The sequence below is a fragment of the Panthera tigris genome, chromosome D1 (assembly GCF_018350195.1).
Source record: "Panthera tigris isolate Pti1 chromosome D1, P.tigris_Pti1_mat1.1, whole genome shotgun sequence".
NCBI classification, from domain to species: domain Eukaryota; kingdom Metazoa; phylum Chordata; class Mammalia; order Carnivora; family Felidae; genus Panthera; species Panthera tigris.
Window position 1 is genome coordinate 63,500,261 of NC_056669.1, and position 18,064 is coordinate 63,518,324.

Here is an 18,064-nt window from a genome sequence, read left to right on the forward strand (position 1 = left end):
CCCTATAACAAAAGAATGGTTCCTGGCTTTTCTGAGTGACAGAGATAACATCTCTAAGACATCCTATCTCAGATAAAGGGTCATGCAATGTTTTCTTACCTTATGTCATAAGCAACTGAATTGTCCTGGCCCTGTAGTTAATGCTTCCACATTTGAGCAATAGGTTATCTACCAGTTAAGTTTCAAGTTTTGTGTTTTTTTCCTGTGGTTTCCTAGGGACTTTACAGGGAGTCAAGATGCTGTTTCATAGCTAGCTAGCCAATTTCCATTCAAACCAAAGTGTAAGTAAATGTTTTGAAGTCAGTGAAAATACAAAGTTAAATATACAGTATGATTTCATGCACATAAAAATGTACAAAAAAAGACTAGAAAGGATGAAGAGTTTTCTTGAATCTTTCATATATTTTATATGGCTATGTATAATATTAATAGAAAAAGTAAATACACTTTAATTTTAAATACATAGGCATCCTCCTAAGGATTTCTTCTTGAAGCAAATGCTTCTTAGTGTGAGTTAGGGAAAACTATAAACGTTGCTTGGGATTACTTGGGTTATTTATAGAATTTTCTTCCCAGCAGCATTTATTGGGCTTAAAGTTAAGCTTTGATTAAAGCGGTTAACTAAATGAACATAATTATAAGCTTTCCTGTCCGTGACTATTGTGAAGATGTGAATTCGGATCAAATCCCTTATAATACTCATGGCATTTATGAGGTTTCTCTCCTGTGTGGACTCTTTGATGAATTCGAAGAGCTGAGCTATGACCAAAACCCTTGCCGCACTTAGCACATTGATAAGGCTTCTCTCCCGTGTGGACCCTCTGATGGATGTGAAGATTAGAGCTGTGACTAAAGCCCTTTCCACAATCATCACATTTATAGGGCTTTTCTCCTGTGTGGACTCTCTGATGAATGAGAAGATGTGAACGCTGACTGAATCCCTTACCACACTGTTCGCATTTATAGGGTTTCTCTCCAGTGTGTACTCTTTGATGAGTGTGAAGCTTTGAACTCTTGCTGAAGCCCTTCCCACATTCATGACAAGTATAGGGTTTCTCCCCTGTATGGACCCTCTGATGAATGCGAAGATCAGAGCTGTGACTAAAGTCCTTCCCACAGTCATCACATTTGTAAGGCTTCTCTCCTGTGTGTACTCTCTGATGAATCTGGAGATTTGAGCGCTGGGTAAAGCCCTTACCACAGTCATCACATTTATAGGACTTCTCTCCTGTGTGGACTAACTGATGAATTCGAAGATTTGAGCTCTGACTGAAGCCCTTACCACACTCATCACACTTATATGGTTTCTCTCCTGTGTGGACTCTCTGATGAACGTGAAGCACTGAACTCCGACTAAAACTCTTACCACACTGATCGCACTTAAAAGGCTTCTCTCCTATGTGAAGTCTCTGGTGAATGTGAAGTAATGAATTTCTACTGAGGTCCTTACCACACTCAAATTTATAGAGTTTCTCTTCTGTATGGACTCTTTGATGATTGTGAAGGCTAGAGATCTGACTGAAGCTCTTACCACACATGTGGCATATATAAGAAACCTCCCCTGTGCAGACTCTCTGATGAAAGTGAACACCTAAGCTCTGCCTGAAGTTACCATCAACTTCATCACATCCATACAGCTTCTTACCTATGTGAATTCTTGGATGTCTATATAGGTCTGATCTCTGAGAGAAGCATGCTGTGCTGATGGAGCACTGATAGAACTTTTCTCCAAGTTGATTTCTCTTGTGGAGAACACACTGCGAGTTCCAATAATAAATTTCTTTGCATTTATTACATCCACAGTATTTCTCTTCCATAGAGTCTTTCAGTAAGTCATGTTGATATATCTCCCCAATGTACTCTGGACGGGCTTCCCCTGTTGAGACACAAGAATGCTGAACTATGAGCTTCTGTTCTTTTTCCATAGAGAGATTTTTCTTAGATATGCCAAGATGGCATCTGCTTCCTTGAAAACCATGTGACTCATTCATGTAGATTTCTCTAGCATAGTCTTGAGGGGTGTGTTTTGTTTCTAAGGACTGCCAGGGTATAAACTTTGTATATTTTAAGTTCCTGGGACTTCTGCCTTCAAAAGTCAGCTCATAGTTCCCATACCCTGGAACTTGCGTGGAGAGTATCAACCATTCCTGATGGTGGGAAAGGTCTTGTTGCTTGAGGTCTTTGGAATCTATTCCTTGGATGGTTTCCACATAGCTTCTATTCTTATATATCTGAGTGCTGGCACTCCTCCAGCCTTGCCAGCAGGGATGATTTTCATGTTCTAAATATCTGAATCTTTCTTCTTGGGGTTTGTAACTCTCTTTCCAGTTTCCTAGAAGAATAAGCAGATTATCCAGTGGTGAGATGAAGGTGGTGTTAAAAAATTTCCAAGTATCTCACTCACCTCCAGAAATATATGTGTATCCAGAAAGAAGGATTAGGACTTAGGATTTAGGTCTGAAATTCATGTGTTTGTTTATTCATATGTGAATCCCTTCATTCACTTATTCATTCAATCCATAGATGTATCCTAAGCATCTACTACTACCACATACTGTTAGAAATCAAAAAATAAGGCTGACTGCTTCATGGAAATCATCTTAAAAACAGATTTAATTAGATTACTCTATTTGGGCATTGTTATGAGAAATAAAATATTTCTATTTTTCTATTCTAGCAGAGTGTGATAGATTGTGTGAAAAAATGGCTGTATTAATTCTGTACCTCTGCGTGTTCCCCTTCCATGCTGACTTTAGCTGGGCTATACAATTTGCTTTCTTTACTGGGACAATAGCAAAAGTGATACAAGCAGACTTGAAAGTGCTTGTACACTGGGGTTTGTCCTCTCTCTTGCTGGTTTTGAAAATTCTGTGACCACCAATATGTAAACAAGCCTGGGCTAGCCTGCTTGAAGAAGGATGTATGGTCAACACATCTCCATTATCCCTACTGATATCGACCTACTGCCAGACATGTGAGTCAGACTGTCCAGCCTCATTTTAGACCATCCAGCCCCAGTCAAATCACTCTATGATAGAAGTTCCATCTAACCAATGAGAATCATGAAAAATAATAAGGTTTGTTTTAAGTCACTAGTTTGAGGTAGTTTGTTATATAGCAAAAGCTAACTTGTACAAATAGTATGAAGAGAGAACAAATTTAGAACCACACAGAATGAATTATGTGTGGAGATCTGTATTTTAAGTGAATTCCAGAAAATAAATAAGAATAATCACAAATACCTATCAATACATAGCCTGGGTGTCTTAGAAGATGTCTTGTTCTATCTTCTATCTGTCATCTGATTTAAGACCCATTTCTGAGGATACTTCTCCTATCTCAATACAATACCTAGACAAAGAACCAAAATACTCAACAAAACTGGTCCCAGAAGAAACTAACTCTATTACCTAAGAGCTGGGATAACTTTACCTACTGACATGACATTTGTGTAGTTCTCCCACATGACCTCTCTGTAGAGCTTTTTTTGAGAAGAATCCAGGAATTTCCACTCCTCCCAAGTGAAAATAACAGTCACATCTTCAAATGTTACTGCCATCTGGTCAAAGATCAGATTTTCCAGGAAGAAGAGATCTAAATGAGAAGATGGACAAAGCAATAGCCATTCAGCACGTAATGTAAGTTACAAAGCAAATAAAAAAATAAAGAACTTTAATAATGAAGAAAAACAAGAAAGGTAAGAGGAGACATAACAATAGCGGATGGCTAAATAATGTATCCAGTCACTGAAGCCAGATACCCGGCTTTCCATCTTAAGAAACATTTATATAGCATCTGTCTGCTAACCACTGGGCTAAGTACTTCACATATTATTTTAAGTAGTCCTCACAGTGACCCTCTTGTAGATACGATTATCATCCCTATTTTAAAAATTAGTAAATAATAGTTGAAAAAACTTAAGTCAATTCCCCCCAACCCTTTTTATTCTGGAAATGTTCATCTTCCTGCTCCAATCTGGGCTGGCTATTCTTTTTAGTGCTCCATTTTCAAGATTATATGAGTCTTCCTCATTTGTGAATTACTCCATTAATTGGGAGGCACAGGCCCAAATTAGTTCAATCAAGTTTATGAATGGTAAGTCCACGGCCACTGAAAAAAGCAAAGGTGAGACACAGACAAGGTTTTCAAGATACACTTTTGGTTTAAAGGAGAATCTCCAAGCATGGTTACACTGCATGTTTGAAGTCCTTATCATCATTCACGTGGCTGGGTATTCTAGAGCAAAAAGAATTTTTCTCAGAATCGTTTCACCGTTCATAAGCCTTCATTGTTGTTTCTAAGACTTTTTGTTTGTTTAATTCCTTTGCAACCAACTTTTTCTTTCTTTTCTGGAAATACTTTAGGATCCTCTTTTTTGACTGACCCTCTGCTTCCAATGTTAAAGATGTATCCTCAGCTTCCCTGAAGTTCACAGGGCTCATCAAATCCTTCTTATGCTTATTCCCCTGTGGAGCATTCCAGGATGGAATGTCTTTAGCCCTATGCAGCTCTTCCCACTGTTGCTCCTGTTGCCTTCCAAGTTACTGTTGAAATTTCTCATTTGCTAATGGCTCTTTACTTCATCATTTTTTTTTAGTTTTTTATCATCATGCAGTTTTAGAAAGAAGAGATAAATGTATGTATTCAGACTGCCTAAAAATACTTCTCTTAGTGGAAAGAACAGCTCATAAGTTGGTTATGTGACACATTTCTTTGATGACATATTCTCAATTCTAAAATTCAATTCAAAATGTTTAGTAAATACTACAATAAAGAAAATACATACTTTTAATGGAGGAAAACTAGAATATCATGACCATCAAGTCATTATAATCATAGCAGTTAAATACCAAAGGTTATGTGAAAAGGGCTGTTATCTCATTTACTATGACAACAATCCTAGAAGGTATAATTATCAACACTAAAGGAATAAGGAAACCAACATTTAAATTTCTTTTTTCTGATGTTTATTTATTTTTGAGGCAGGGGGGAGGGCAGAGAGAGAGGGAGACTGAGGATTCAAAGCAGGCTCTGTCCTGAGATTGGAGGGCCCTAACACTGGGCTCGAACTCATGGATCATCATGACCTAAACCAAAGTCAGATGCTTAGCCAGCCAACTGAGCCACCCAGGTGCCCCAGAAACCAACATTTAGCAAGATTAAGTAACTTGTATAAGGTCATTCAGTTGCAAAATAGCGGTTTTTAAACCCAGGCCTACTGTAAAAGAAGTAAAACACAACTTGGTGAAGGGTTGTAAATCAAGATTTCCATGTACATCCTTATTGTGTTAACAAAAGGACAGAAGGAAGATATATTGAAATATTCAAGGATTTAAAGTATACCACCCAGGTACTGTTTTCCAAAAAACCTACATGAAAATCCATGCGTCAACAATGAAATATTAACCACAAATAAGAACTCAAGAATGAGAAAATTCAATGCTGTTCATTTTTAAATGTTTATAACATAAATGTTAAAAATGTAAAATATAATAAGTCTGTGGGACGCCTGGGTGGGTCAGTCAGCTGAGCGTCCAACTTTTGATTTTAGCACAGGTCACAATCTCACAGTTTGTGAGTTTGAGCCCCTCATCGGACTACATGGTGCACAGCCTGCTTGGGATTCTCTCTCTATCCCTCTCTTTCTGAGCCTCCCTTCTCTCTCTCTCTCTCTCTCTCAAAATGAATAAAATAGACTTAAAAAAATATAGTAAGTCTATTTTAACATAAACAAATGAATATACATAGATATCTGGCTAGCTAGCTAGACGAAATAAGTAAATTGGGATGCTCAGAAGCCCAGACTACAGGAGTGAAAACTGGAATTAGAACAGAAAATAAATGAACCCACTGGTTCCTTATTTTGTAAAAAGTACAGAAAAGTAAAACTCGGTCTGTTGGCCTATTGTTATTGGCTTTATTTTTAAAAATGTTTAAGAATTGCTTTAAAAAATACACTAGAGATTCAGAGTTTAGTCACTCTTACTGAAAACAAATTCATAAAATTTTCATTAATTCTGAATAATAATAAAAAAAAAACTGAAAGTCTACCCTCCCTAAATAAGTTGAGAAGTAACCAGGATAGTTTTTACTGTGTCCTTTCTGACCTTTATTCATTCATACACACAAACATACATACACACCACACTGAAATTTTCTCTTAACAAAGACATGACAATTCTGGTTTGCATTTCTCATGTAATATATAATGTACAACTTCACATTTCAGCACATATATACGTCCATCTTATTTGTGGTAGTTTTAAAATATGTCCACAAATTATATGATTCCCTTCCCTCCAAGAAGTGTTCCCGACCCCTTGAAAGTGGACTGGACTTAGGGACTCACTTCTGAGGAATATTACATAAAACAACAGAAGGGGAAGAAGACATGGTATGCAACTTTCAAGACTAGCTCTTAAGGGCACTGCAGCTTCCTCCTTGCCCTTTTTCTTAGATCACTCTCTCTTGAAGAAGCTACCTTCTATGTGGTGAAAATACTTAGGAGCCTTGAACAGGACATGTGGCAAGGAATTGAGGCTCCTGTCCTCAGTGTGAAATGAGGCATTCTGCCAACAGCCACATGAGTGAAACATCTTAGCAGAAGATCCTCCGGCCCCAGTGAAGCCTTCCGATAACTGCAGTCCTGCTGACAGCTTGACTGCAGCCCCGTGCGAGACCCTGGGTTGGGACCACACAGCTATGCTGCTCCCAGATTCCTGACCCTTAGAAACTGAGTGACATGAAAAAATGTGTGTTATTTTAAACTGCAATAAATAAATAACATACTATTGTTCTACCAAGCATTCGTTAGCGGTTAATTACTATTACAGTCAAATTGTTTTAGAAAAGAGAAAGTGAAAATTGCTAGCTCATTATGTGGCTAGTGTAATCTTGACTCCAGGAGCAGATAAAGACAGTATCAAAAAGTAATTGTAAAATTACAATCCCATTTGTAAATTTTATAAATCTATAAAAATCCTAAATAAAGTATTAACTAATTGAATTCAGGAATATATTAAAAATATGAATCATGATTACGCATGGTTTATTACAGGAAGGAAGGACAGTTCAACATGATAGAGAAAATCTATCAACATAATTCACTATATTAATAGACTACAGAAGAAAACCATAATTAGCTGATGCAGAAAAATCATGTGATAAAGTTCATAATGTTCAACACCTATATATGATCTTTAAAAACTTTCAACAGGGGCAGGGGGGGTGCGCCTGGGTGGCTCAGTCGGTTGGTTGAGCTTTCGACTTCGGCTCAGGTCATGATCTCACGGTCCGTGAGTTTAAGCCCCGCATCGGGCTCTGTGCGGACACCTCAGAGCCTGGAGCCTGCTTCAGATTCTGAGTCTCTCTCTCTGCCCCTTCCAACTCACACTCTGTCTCTCTATCTCAAAGATAAACATTAAAAAAAAAAAAAATTAAAAACTTTCAGCAAGGGCGCCAGGGTGGCTCAGTTGGTTAAGCCTCCGACTCTTGATTTCAGCTCAGGTCATGATCTCGTGGTTTGTGAGTTCAAGCTCCATATTGGGCTCTGCACTGTCAGAGCTTGGGATTCTCTCTCTGTCTCTTGTTCTGCCCCCCTCCCCTGCTCATGCTGTCTATCTCTGTCTCTGTCTCTCAAAATAGGCAAATAAACTTTTAAAAAAATTTAATAAAAATAAAAAATAAAGTAAAATAAACACTTTTAGCAAAGTAGAAATAAACTCCCTAAATTGGTAAAGGTTACATATTAGGAACCTTCATCAAAATCAGAACTTGAACGTAGAATCTTTGTATGTGTTCCTTTTATTATGGTAAACAAGAATGACTACCATTACTGTTGCTTTCAACAATAGTACCAAAGGCCTGACAAATACTATAAGAAAATGAAACAAGAGGCATAAGAATTAGAAGTAAAAACAAAAAAAAGTAATTATTTGCATATGTTATTGCAATCTATGTAGAAAAATGAACAGTATTCAAATAAACCACAAACTAGAGAGCTCAGCAAAATTACCAGATACAATAAAATGACAGCATAATTGTATCAGCAATCAACTACTAGAAAATAGAGGGTATAGGGGTACCTGGGTGGCTCAGTAGGCTAAGCATCCAACTTCAGCTCAGGTCATGATCTAGCAGTTTGTGAGTTCGAGCCCGCATTGGGCTCTGTGTTGACAGCTTGGAGCCTAGAGCCTGCTTCAGATTCTGTGTCTCCCTCTCTCACTGCCCCTCCCCCGCTCGTGCTCGCTGGTTCTCTCAAAAATAAATAAACGTTAAAAAAAAATAGTATCATTCACAAAAAAGCAAAACAAAAACAAAAAACCACTATCTTAACCAAGAACATAAAGAAATCTTTGAAGAAAATTTTTAAATTCCAATAAACAGAAGATGATCTAAATAAAGAAGAAGCATACTTCCATGTTCTTGGATGGGTTGAATTAAATTCAATATACCCCCAAATTTCCAGCTGGATTTTTTAAGGAACACAATATACTTTTTCCCCTAAAATTTACAGGGAAGGAAAAGAAGTCTATAAAGACTTAAGTAAACCAAGCAGGAAGACTTGCCCTACCAGATAGTGACATACCACGAAACTACAACATTAAATCAAAACTGAAAAAAGACCAGTAGAACAGCATGGAAGACTCAGAGACTGTATTTGTTTATATATGAAAACACATTAACAATAAAGATGGCATTAAACATAAAAGAGGAAAGAATGGATTATTTACTATATGGTGTTGTGAAAACTGATTAACTATATGAGAAAACATAAACATGGGTTCCAACTTAGTATCATATACAATGTGAACACTAGATAGATTTAAAAAGGGAAATCAATAAAGAAAATGGTGGAACTGAAAAACATTTACTATTATGAAATGAATCCAAGAGCCAGTTCTTTGGAAGAAAAATATTAACAATAAAATAGATAAATTACCAGATAGCTAGCCAAAGGGGGAAAAAAGGAGTGAGCATAAATAGAAAAAAATTAGAATGGACATTGGGGAAGTAGGAACAGATACAAATTTAACTGAATGTGGGGCGCCTGGGTGGCTCAGTCGGTTAAGTGTCCGACTCTCAGTTTCAGCTCAGGTCATGATCTCACAGTTTCGTGGGTTCGAGCCTTGCATCAGACTCTGTGCTGGCAGTGCACAGTCTGCTTGGGATTCTCTCTCTCTCTCTCTCTCTCTGCCCCTCCCCCACTCATGCTGTCTCTGTCTCTCTCAAAATAAATAAACTTGAAAACTTAAAATTAACTGAATGTTAGGTGGGCACTTTCTACAGCTCTTTTAAAAATTAATCTTAATAGAAATAGGAAATATATTTTTTTCCTAGAAAACCATTCAACAAGTCCTAAAGAAAAAACACCTGAACAGATCAGCTATATGAAAGAAATTGCTCAAGTTACCAAAGAACTATAGCCTTCAAAAATAACTGACCCAAATGTTTTCTAACATAAATTCTCTCAAATTTTCAAGGAACAGAATATTCAAAGTTATTAAATTATTCCAAATCATATAGAAAAACTATCAAAACTTTTAAGACATTGAGGAAAACACTGAGACAGTAAAAGTCAGAAAACTATAGATCTATACTGTGTTACTAATGAATATTGATATAAACTTCAAGGATAAAGTAAAATATAAGGCTAATAAAATCCAGCAACACCTATATTTATAACATACTGCCATACTGCCAGTATTATCTTTTTTTTTTTACAGTTTCCCTGGAATTCAGGAATGGCTTGGCTGGGCAGTTCTAGTTCAGATCCCTCAGGAGATTGTTGAGTTGTTGACAGGAGCAGCAATTACTTTTTTTTAGAGGCTTGCTTGATTCGGCTGGAGGATTCATTTTCAGGGTGGCTCACTCACAAGGCTGGCAGGCTGGTTGTGACTGTTGATGGAAGATCTTAGTTTCTTTGCATTTGTTCACATGGCCTAGGCTACCTCTCAATGTAGAGGCAAGCAAAAGCTGCATCCTTTCTATGACTTAGCTTTGGAAGTCACATAGCATCACTTCTGCAGTACTCCACTGATTGAGGTAATCATAAACCCCAGCCAGATTTGAGAAGAGGGGACACAGATCCTACTTTTTGGTGGTAAGAGTGTAAGTCACATCGTAAGATGAGCATGAAGAGTCCAATATGTTACAGGTGTGGTCATCTTTAGAAAATGCAGATGCAATCTGCTACAATATCAAAGCAAATTGTAGCATGACAGAATGGTGCTTTATTCCAAAAGGCAAACAAAGGAAGGCCCAAATGAAGAAAATATTAACTATAAACTGTCATAACAATGTTAAATAAGAAAAGCCATATATTTTAATCACTGCCAAAAAGGTACTTCTTAAAATTAGGTATGGATCCTTCATTTAAAACTACAAACAAATCAAGTTAGCAAAATAAAAATAAAGACATGCAAATATATCTCAAATCCAAAAGTAAAACATTAAAGGCATACCCAATAAGACTGGAAACTTGACAGAGATACTGCAAATTCACTATATTTAAACCACTGATGAAACCACTTCCCAAAGCAAGTAGAGGGTATGGTATATGGGAAACCAAAGAAAATCAACTGAAAATTATTAGTAATTATAAGGGAAGTCAATTCTAATACTAGGTTTGTACCCTAGAAAACAAACACATGTATGCCAGAAGATACATACAACAAGTTTTTCAGTATATCAAAAAGACTGGAAGCAAAACAAAAGGCCCAACAACAGTAGGATGGATAAATAAGTTGTTGGTCATACTGTGAAAGCATACACAACAGTTAAAAAAACTTTAGGTACATGAATCAACATGGATACACTGTAAAAATCTAACATTATACTAAAGAAGCTATTCACAGAATAGTTATATAGAGTCCATTTATATAAAACTAAAAAAAAATAGGTAAGGAATAATAAACATAACATTTAAGATAGCAGTTGTCTCTAGGAAAAGGAGGGAATGAAATTGTGGGGTTAGCAGGGTGGCTTTTAAAAGTATTTGCTGGTCTAGGGGCCCCTGGGTGGCTCAGTCGGTTAAGCGCGTCTAACTTCGGCTCAGGTCATGATCTTGCGGTTTGTGTGTTCGAGCCCCGCATCAGGTTCTGTGCTGACAGCTCAGAGCCTGGAGACTGTTTCAGATTCTGTGTCTCCCTCTCTCTGCCCCTTTCCCACTTGCACTCTGTTTCTCTGACTCAAAAACAAACAAACATTAAAAAAAATTAAAAGTATTTTCTGGTCTAGATGGTGGGCATTCATGTTATTATATTTTAATTTATACATACATGTTTTAGTATGTTCTTTTGCATGTATGAATGCATCACAATAAAAGTTCAAATTAAGTAACCATGTGAAGTTCAGACATATAGTCATTAAAAGTTATTTGTAAAACGACATTTACAATACCAATTAAAAAATAAAATTCCTGGGATGCCTGGCTGACTTAGCTGGTTAAGTGTCTGACTCTTGATTTTAGCTCAGGTCATGATCTCGTGGTTTGTAAGTTTAAGCCCAGCACCAGGCTCTGTGCTGACAGTATAGAGCCTGCTTGGGATTCTGTCTCCCTTTCTCTGCCCCTCCCCTGCTCACAATCTCTCTCTCTCTCAAAAATAAATAAACAAAAACATTAAAAAAATATAAATTTCTAAAAGCTTAACAAAAATACTTAGAACCTAGATAAATGTAGCTTTTAAATTTAGAAAGCACTCCTCAATCTTAGGTAGGAGAAATAAACATAATTTTGTTCTCATTAAACTTATCTACATTTTCAATGATACTTACAGGTTTGGGGGTGGGTCTGAGAAACTGATTTTCAAATACTTTTGTGGGAGAAAGAAAAACCATTATTAAAAAGAAATGACACCCAAAAAACAAATAATCCAGTGAAGAAATGGGCAAAAGACATGAATAGACACTTTTCCAAAGAAGACATCCAGATGGCTAAAAGACACATGAAAACATGTTCAACATCACTCACCATCAGGGAAATACAAATCAAAAACCATAATCAGTTACCACCTCACACCTGTCACAGAGGTTAAAACTAACAACTCAGGCAACAACAGATGTTGGCGAGGATGCGGAAAAAGAGGATCCCTTTTGCACTGCTGGTGGGAATGCAAACTGGAACAGCCACTCTGGAGATGAGTGTGGAGGTTCCTCAAAAAATTAAAAACAGAACTACCCTACAACCCAGCAATTGCACTACTAGATATTTATCCAAAGGATACAGTAGTGCTGTTTCGAACCGGCACATGCACCCAAATGTTTATAGCAGCACTATCAACAATAGCCAAAGTATGGAAAGAGTCCAAATGACCATCAATAGATAAATGGATAAACAAGATGTGGTGTGTGTGTGTGTGTATGTGTGTGTGCATATGCATGTGTGTGTGTGTGTATATGTGTATAATGGAATATTACCTGACAATCAAAAAGAATGAAATCTTGCCATTTGCAACTATGTGAATGGAACTAGAGTTTATTGTGCTAAGCAAAATTAGAGAAAGACAAATATCATATGACTTCACTCATATGTGGAATTTAAGATACAAAACATATGAACATAAAGGAAAAGAAGCAAAAGTAATATAAAATCAGGGAGAGGGACAAAACATAAGAGACTCTTAAATATAGAGAACAAACTGAGGGTTGCTGGAGGAAGTGTGGGTGGAGGGATGGGCTAAATGGGCAAGGGGCATTAGGGAGTACACTTGTTGGGATGAGCACTGCATATTATATGTAGGGGATGAATCACTAGATTCTACTCCTGAAGTCATTATTGCACTATATCATAACTAACTTGGATGTAAAGTTAAAAAAAAAAAAAGAATTAAAATAAAAAAATGAGAGGAGACTAACCCAGTGACATATTAAAACTCTGTAACTCTGTAATTATAACACCATGAGGTTGACACAGGAATAGACAAGATCAATACAAAAGAATAGAAATCTGGAAATGGACCCAAATATAGCAGAGAATTCAAACATGATAAAGGTAATATCAAATTTGTGGGGATAAGATGGCTTATATATGGTGCCGGGATATCTGACTAGCCATTGGCCAAAAAAATATATTAAACTAGATTCCCTGCTCAATTCTTATGTTTTAGCGACTAGAAATAGTTGTTGTACATTATATTGTAAATAATAACTAACATAATAGCAACCAATTCTTATTGATTCTATTTGTCCACCACTGTGCTGGGTTTTACATATCTGACCTTATTTAACCTTCTTAACCCTACTAAGTTCTATTTCCCCACTTCAGAGATGAGAAACTGGTTAGGTAATGCAATCTAATTCACATAACTCAGAAGTGGCAGAAGCATGAAACAACCTTAGAATAGTGGACCCAGAGCCTGTATTTTGACCAATATGCTATATTAAAAAAAACATACTGAAAGGTTAATATATTCAATATCTAAAACTTATAAGTAACTTTTACTTCCTTTTTTCCCAAAATGGGCTATCTTCCTTCCTTTTATCCTTAAATGAGGAAAAAGAAAGGCTAAATTACTCTTCATTGCCCATTAAACGCACTATATATATACAGGAACAAAATTAAATACACGTCGATAGCAGAATTGAGAGATGGGTCCATGAAACAGGACAGCCCCAAAAGTGATCTGTGTGTACAACTGTGTATGTGTGTATATGTAATGAAGTTGGTAATTTGGTATATAAACAAGTAGCACTACAACCAATGGAGAAAGTAAACGTTGCAAGAAAAATAAGAAAGTGGGAGGTGAGAAAGAATGTTTAAGTTCTATCATTTCTCACACCAAAATAAATACCTGAAAGGCTTCAGAGTTAAACTTTTAAAATACTTGAAACTATAAAAAAATAATTGAGGAAAATGAAAGTAATTATGTATTAGAAGAAGAGCTCTCAGAGCATAACATTGTATTAATGAAAAGAAACAAGATTTCACTCTATACAGATTTGAAACTTACATGAATAAGTCCCAAAAGGCAAATGACAAAAGGGAGAAATATAGCAATTAGCAAATGGTTTGTATCTTTTACATACAAAGAATACTTTTCATCAAATAGAAACAAAAAATTCAGTAGGAAAAAAAAGTAATGCATGTCAAGAGGCATACATTATTTATGTCAAAGAAAGAATGCACCTGTAAATGCATGTAAAAAATGGTCAACCTTTCTAAAGATTAAAGGGATGCAATTAAAGGCAAAATCTTAAATACTCCAAGCTGGTAAAGGTTCAGAGAGAGAGGATCTTTCATCAAATGGTTACAGAAGTTAATTCATGTAGTATTTCTAAAAAAGAACTTAAGTTTTTCAAAAGCCTAAAATATAGACATTATATTCTTTGGCTCTGTTATCCTATTTCTCCAAGCGTATCTTGAAAGACATAAAGAGAGATACACTTAATAAATTATGTATAAAAATATTTAATAGAAAATGTTTATAAACAGCAAAATATTGAGAATTACTTTAACTTTTCCCCAAAAAAGAAAATTTAAGTAAAGTACATATAGCTGGAAGGGAACATATATACCTAGAGTACAGTACACATACCTGGAATGGAATAATAGATAGTCTTAAAAACTCATGTTACCAAAAGACATTTGAAAAAAGTTCAATTATATGTTAAATGAAAAAAATTATACAAAAACTGGCCATCCATAATTCAACAAATATTCAATGAGTGCTTACTACATGCCACGCACAGTTCTATGTACTGAAAATGTTCTCTGCCTTCATGGAGCCTATTTCTCATGTTCAAATTTTTTTTATATATACTAATCTACATAAATGCATGTTAGATTACCTATGTGTCTACTTTTGTACGTATGTGTACATATTAGTGTTTTTACAGATTAGTATGTATTTGTATCGAATATTAGATAAAAGACTATAAGTAAATAGATCCAAATGTCAGTAATGGCTGCCTCTGGTTGATGTGCAGGGGACTGAGTGGTGCACAAGAATAAGTAACCAATTAAACAAAAATAGCATAGCTTTCCACAATGTGACCTCACCTTATACATGCATACTTAGGTTCTACTGTAACTAGCTCTGTTTTCTTAGTTTTCCCCTCAATTTCTGCCTGAGACTAAATGATGATCTTCCCATCTAGAATACTACCTTCCTGTTCATGATGATTTTTTCAAATCTGAGTTTCTATTCCTGTCTTTTAAGTGCCACTCATTCTAACACGTTAATGTTTGCTAACTTGAGAAATTATTATTGACCTCATATGGTTTATCTCCTCAGTGTTCAGAAAAAAATTCTTATATTTCTTGATCTCAGAGCATCAAGAACGGTACAAATTTTACAGTAGACCTGAATGACTGGCTGAATAAATGAGTAAATGTTGGGAAAAGACACTGGGTGGGAATAGGAGGTTTGGAAGTTTCTCAGCCAAGTGAGGAACATTTTCTACTCTGGTTCATCCAACCCCACTGCCACTTCCACTATTCCCACCACCTATGGATAATTCCAGGGCTATTTTATAAATAAGAAAAGACATTCCTACTCACCTGGGATCAGACTATGAAGAAAATAGTGAACATTGCTTCCTCCTTTATGCTCCTCTTTTAGGGAAGGGTGGAGTTTTGAGGAGTCTGAGCTGAGGGAGAAGAAAGGAGGAATGAAAGACTGGGCATGCCTTGCAATCATCCCCACATACTAACTGGGTGTGACCCCCAAACCTCCTAGAAAGAGGCCAGAAAGAACATAAGAACGTTTCTGTTCCTTTTCAAGGGCCAGATAGGAGAGTTATGAGAATTGGAACCAGGACTTAATTTCTGAACCTTTAAAAACTTCAAAGGTACAATTCTTGTTTGGGCATGAAAACTGAATTTGATCTCACAGTCCCTCCAGGGATGCAGATGCTCTCTAATGTAATTTAACCTCTCTGAGCCCCAAGGCTTTCCTTATTAATTATTAACAAAAATAGTAAAATAATAGAAATAGGGCACTTATTTTCTATTCTTAAAGTATTTTTCTTATTTTGTTCAGTAAAGTAGAAAGATAATTCCATTGCTCTTCTCTACTTAATACACAGAAATACTGGATTTACTATCAGAGTTCCTAGAATCTTACAGAACGGTCCCAGATCTAGCGTTCCCTGGACCTCATCAGTCTCTGTCACTAACCACTTGTAGAACTTTGAAAATGACCAAACTTCTAGACCTCCCAGGGCCTCACTTTCCTCACCTGTAAAATGGGGGCATGAGCCTTTGCTACCCGGGTCCTGCCTTGGTGATCACAGGTCCCTGGGGAAAATGATAAACAGTTAAGAGCCCTCTTTCTCTAGAAAGAAAAAAAAAAAACGATTCGTGGACGGCCCGAGAGCAGCATAGCTTTGGGCTCTCCCAACGCGCCACGGGCTGCCCGAGTGTTTTTGGATTCAGACACACAAATGGTTCTCAAGGAGCGGGATCTGCTCGCATCAGGGCCACCGATCTGCGTGGCCTCTGCTCCTGCAGCGCAGATGCGCGCGGCCTCCGTTCCACGTCCAGACCCCCGACCCCAGCTCGGCCCCAACACCTTCCAGTCCCAAGCACCCCGGTCCCGGGGTCAAAGCTGCCTCTGTCCTCCTCTCTTCTTCCCCTCAGTCGGTTTTAATTTGGGGAGGGCGACTGTGAAGGACCCACCTACACTGGTGTCTTCGGGATTTCTAAGCCGGGAGCCGCTTCTCGGCCCCACACCCTCCCTTTTCTGCCACTTTTTCTTCAGCCACAGCTCTCCCCGCTTCTGGCTCGGTGCTCCCGACAATCCGCGTCACTAGTGGAACCTCTGAGGGGGAACAGGACCGGCCAAAACAGTCCGTCTACACAAACAATGGCCGCAGCCCCGCTAGACCGAAAAGGAAGCCCCGGGCCTCCAAATAGACACTCGGAGTGTTTCCATGGAGACGGGAGGGGCGGGGCGGGAAAGGAAAGGAAAGCGCCGGAGAACGTGGCTCCTGATTGGACAGAAGGCCCGGGACTCAGTTCGGCGGTCTGTCGCAGGCGTTCGGGCACCGGAGACCTGAGTTCTCCGAACTCTGAGTGGAGAATAGGACCGAATCACCGCCCGCCCCCCCGTCCCGATGCTAACGAAATAGGGCTACTCTAGGTGCTTTTAGGGACTCTGGAAAGGGGGGGGGGGGCTGGGGATTCACGGAATGGAGAGGCCAGCCTCGAAGAATTCTGGGACCCTCACAACCCGCCAGTGCGGAACTCCCCAACAGGAACCTGGGGAAACCCTTGCTGTCACTTCGCCTTTGGGGGAGAGAGGTGGTTGCTCCCGCTGTCCTGAGCCCTCGGCAGAATAGGCACCCCACTAGCTCTGGCCCGAGCATTGTCCTTAAACTCCAGGTTGGAGTCGCGTAGCCACAAAGAGGACCTTTTAAATTCCAGGTTACGGTTGCCCAGGATCCGCTTGGCTTCTGCTGACTCGGTAGAGGGGTCGCGCTTTCCTCCTTCCTCCCTCTTCTCTTTCTGCCAAGTCCCGGGCTCTCTGGAGACTCCTGGCAGAGAGGAGAAAGACAAGGTGGGGACCCAGGCGGAGCCGTGGGAAGGAGCTCTAGAAAGAGATCCAATCACCTGCTCTTCTATTATCTTGTTCAATGTTCTCTTAGGAAAATATTTTCATTTCCTTAGGCGCTTCTCCTCAAACTTGGGCTGGATCAGTAGTATTCAAATATTGGTCAAGGAACGTTTTTTAGGGTAGTCTTTAAAAGCAAGGGACTCGTTGGATTCTATTCTGACCACACCACCCACTCAGGATGTGATCTTGGCTGAATAACAACCTTTTTGTGTCATCATTAAAATAGGCAGCATAATAATTTTTTTTACCGGCTTGTTGTTAGAATTAACTGAGTTAGTGTCGTCAAAATGCTTAAACTTGTCCCTGGCACATAGGAAGTACTCTATAAATGTTAACTATGTATTTACAGTTCAACGTTTAGCAGAAGTGGGTGGTCCAGGGCCTACCCGTCTGGCCTCCACTAGGAAATGAACACCTGAATTTCTTATGACTCCCAAGATCACCTTTTGCAAATCACTGTGTGGACCCCCTCTGGCTTACCCATTCAGAGGTTACATGGCACAGAGCTT

At 38.2% G+C, this 18,064-nt stretch overlaps 1 protein-coding gene across 4 annotated transcripts; it reads right to left on the reverse strand.

Moving 5' to 3' along the window:
- Positions 1-418: 418 nt before the first annotated feature.
- On the reverse strand, positions 419-16,847 carry ZNF214 (zinc finger protein 214). 4 transcript variants are annotated; one of them, XM_007083171.3, is made up of 5 exons: positions 16,619-16,847; positions 16,179-16,237; positions 15,500-15,588; positions 3,433-3,594; positions 419-2,332 (listed from the first exon to the last, which is right to left on the reverse strand). In XM_007083171.3, exons 2-5 carry the CDS (start codon positions 16,193-16,195, stop codon positions 636-638), a joined length of 1,965 nt encoding a protein of 654 aa, XP_007083233.2. In that variant the 5' UTR covers positions 16,196-16,237; positions 16,619-16,847; the 3' UTR covers positions 419-635. The 4 variants fall into 4 exon arrangements, with proteins under 4 accessions (XP_007083233.2, XP_007083235.2, XP_007083234.2 ...); XM_007083173.3 differs by lacking the exon at positions 16,179-16,237 and having other exon boundaries at positions 15,500-15,583; XM_007083172.3 differs by lacking the exon at positions 16,179-16,237.
- Between the last annotated feature and the right edge of the window lie 1,217 nt (positions 16,848-18,064).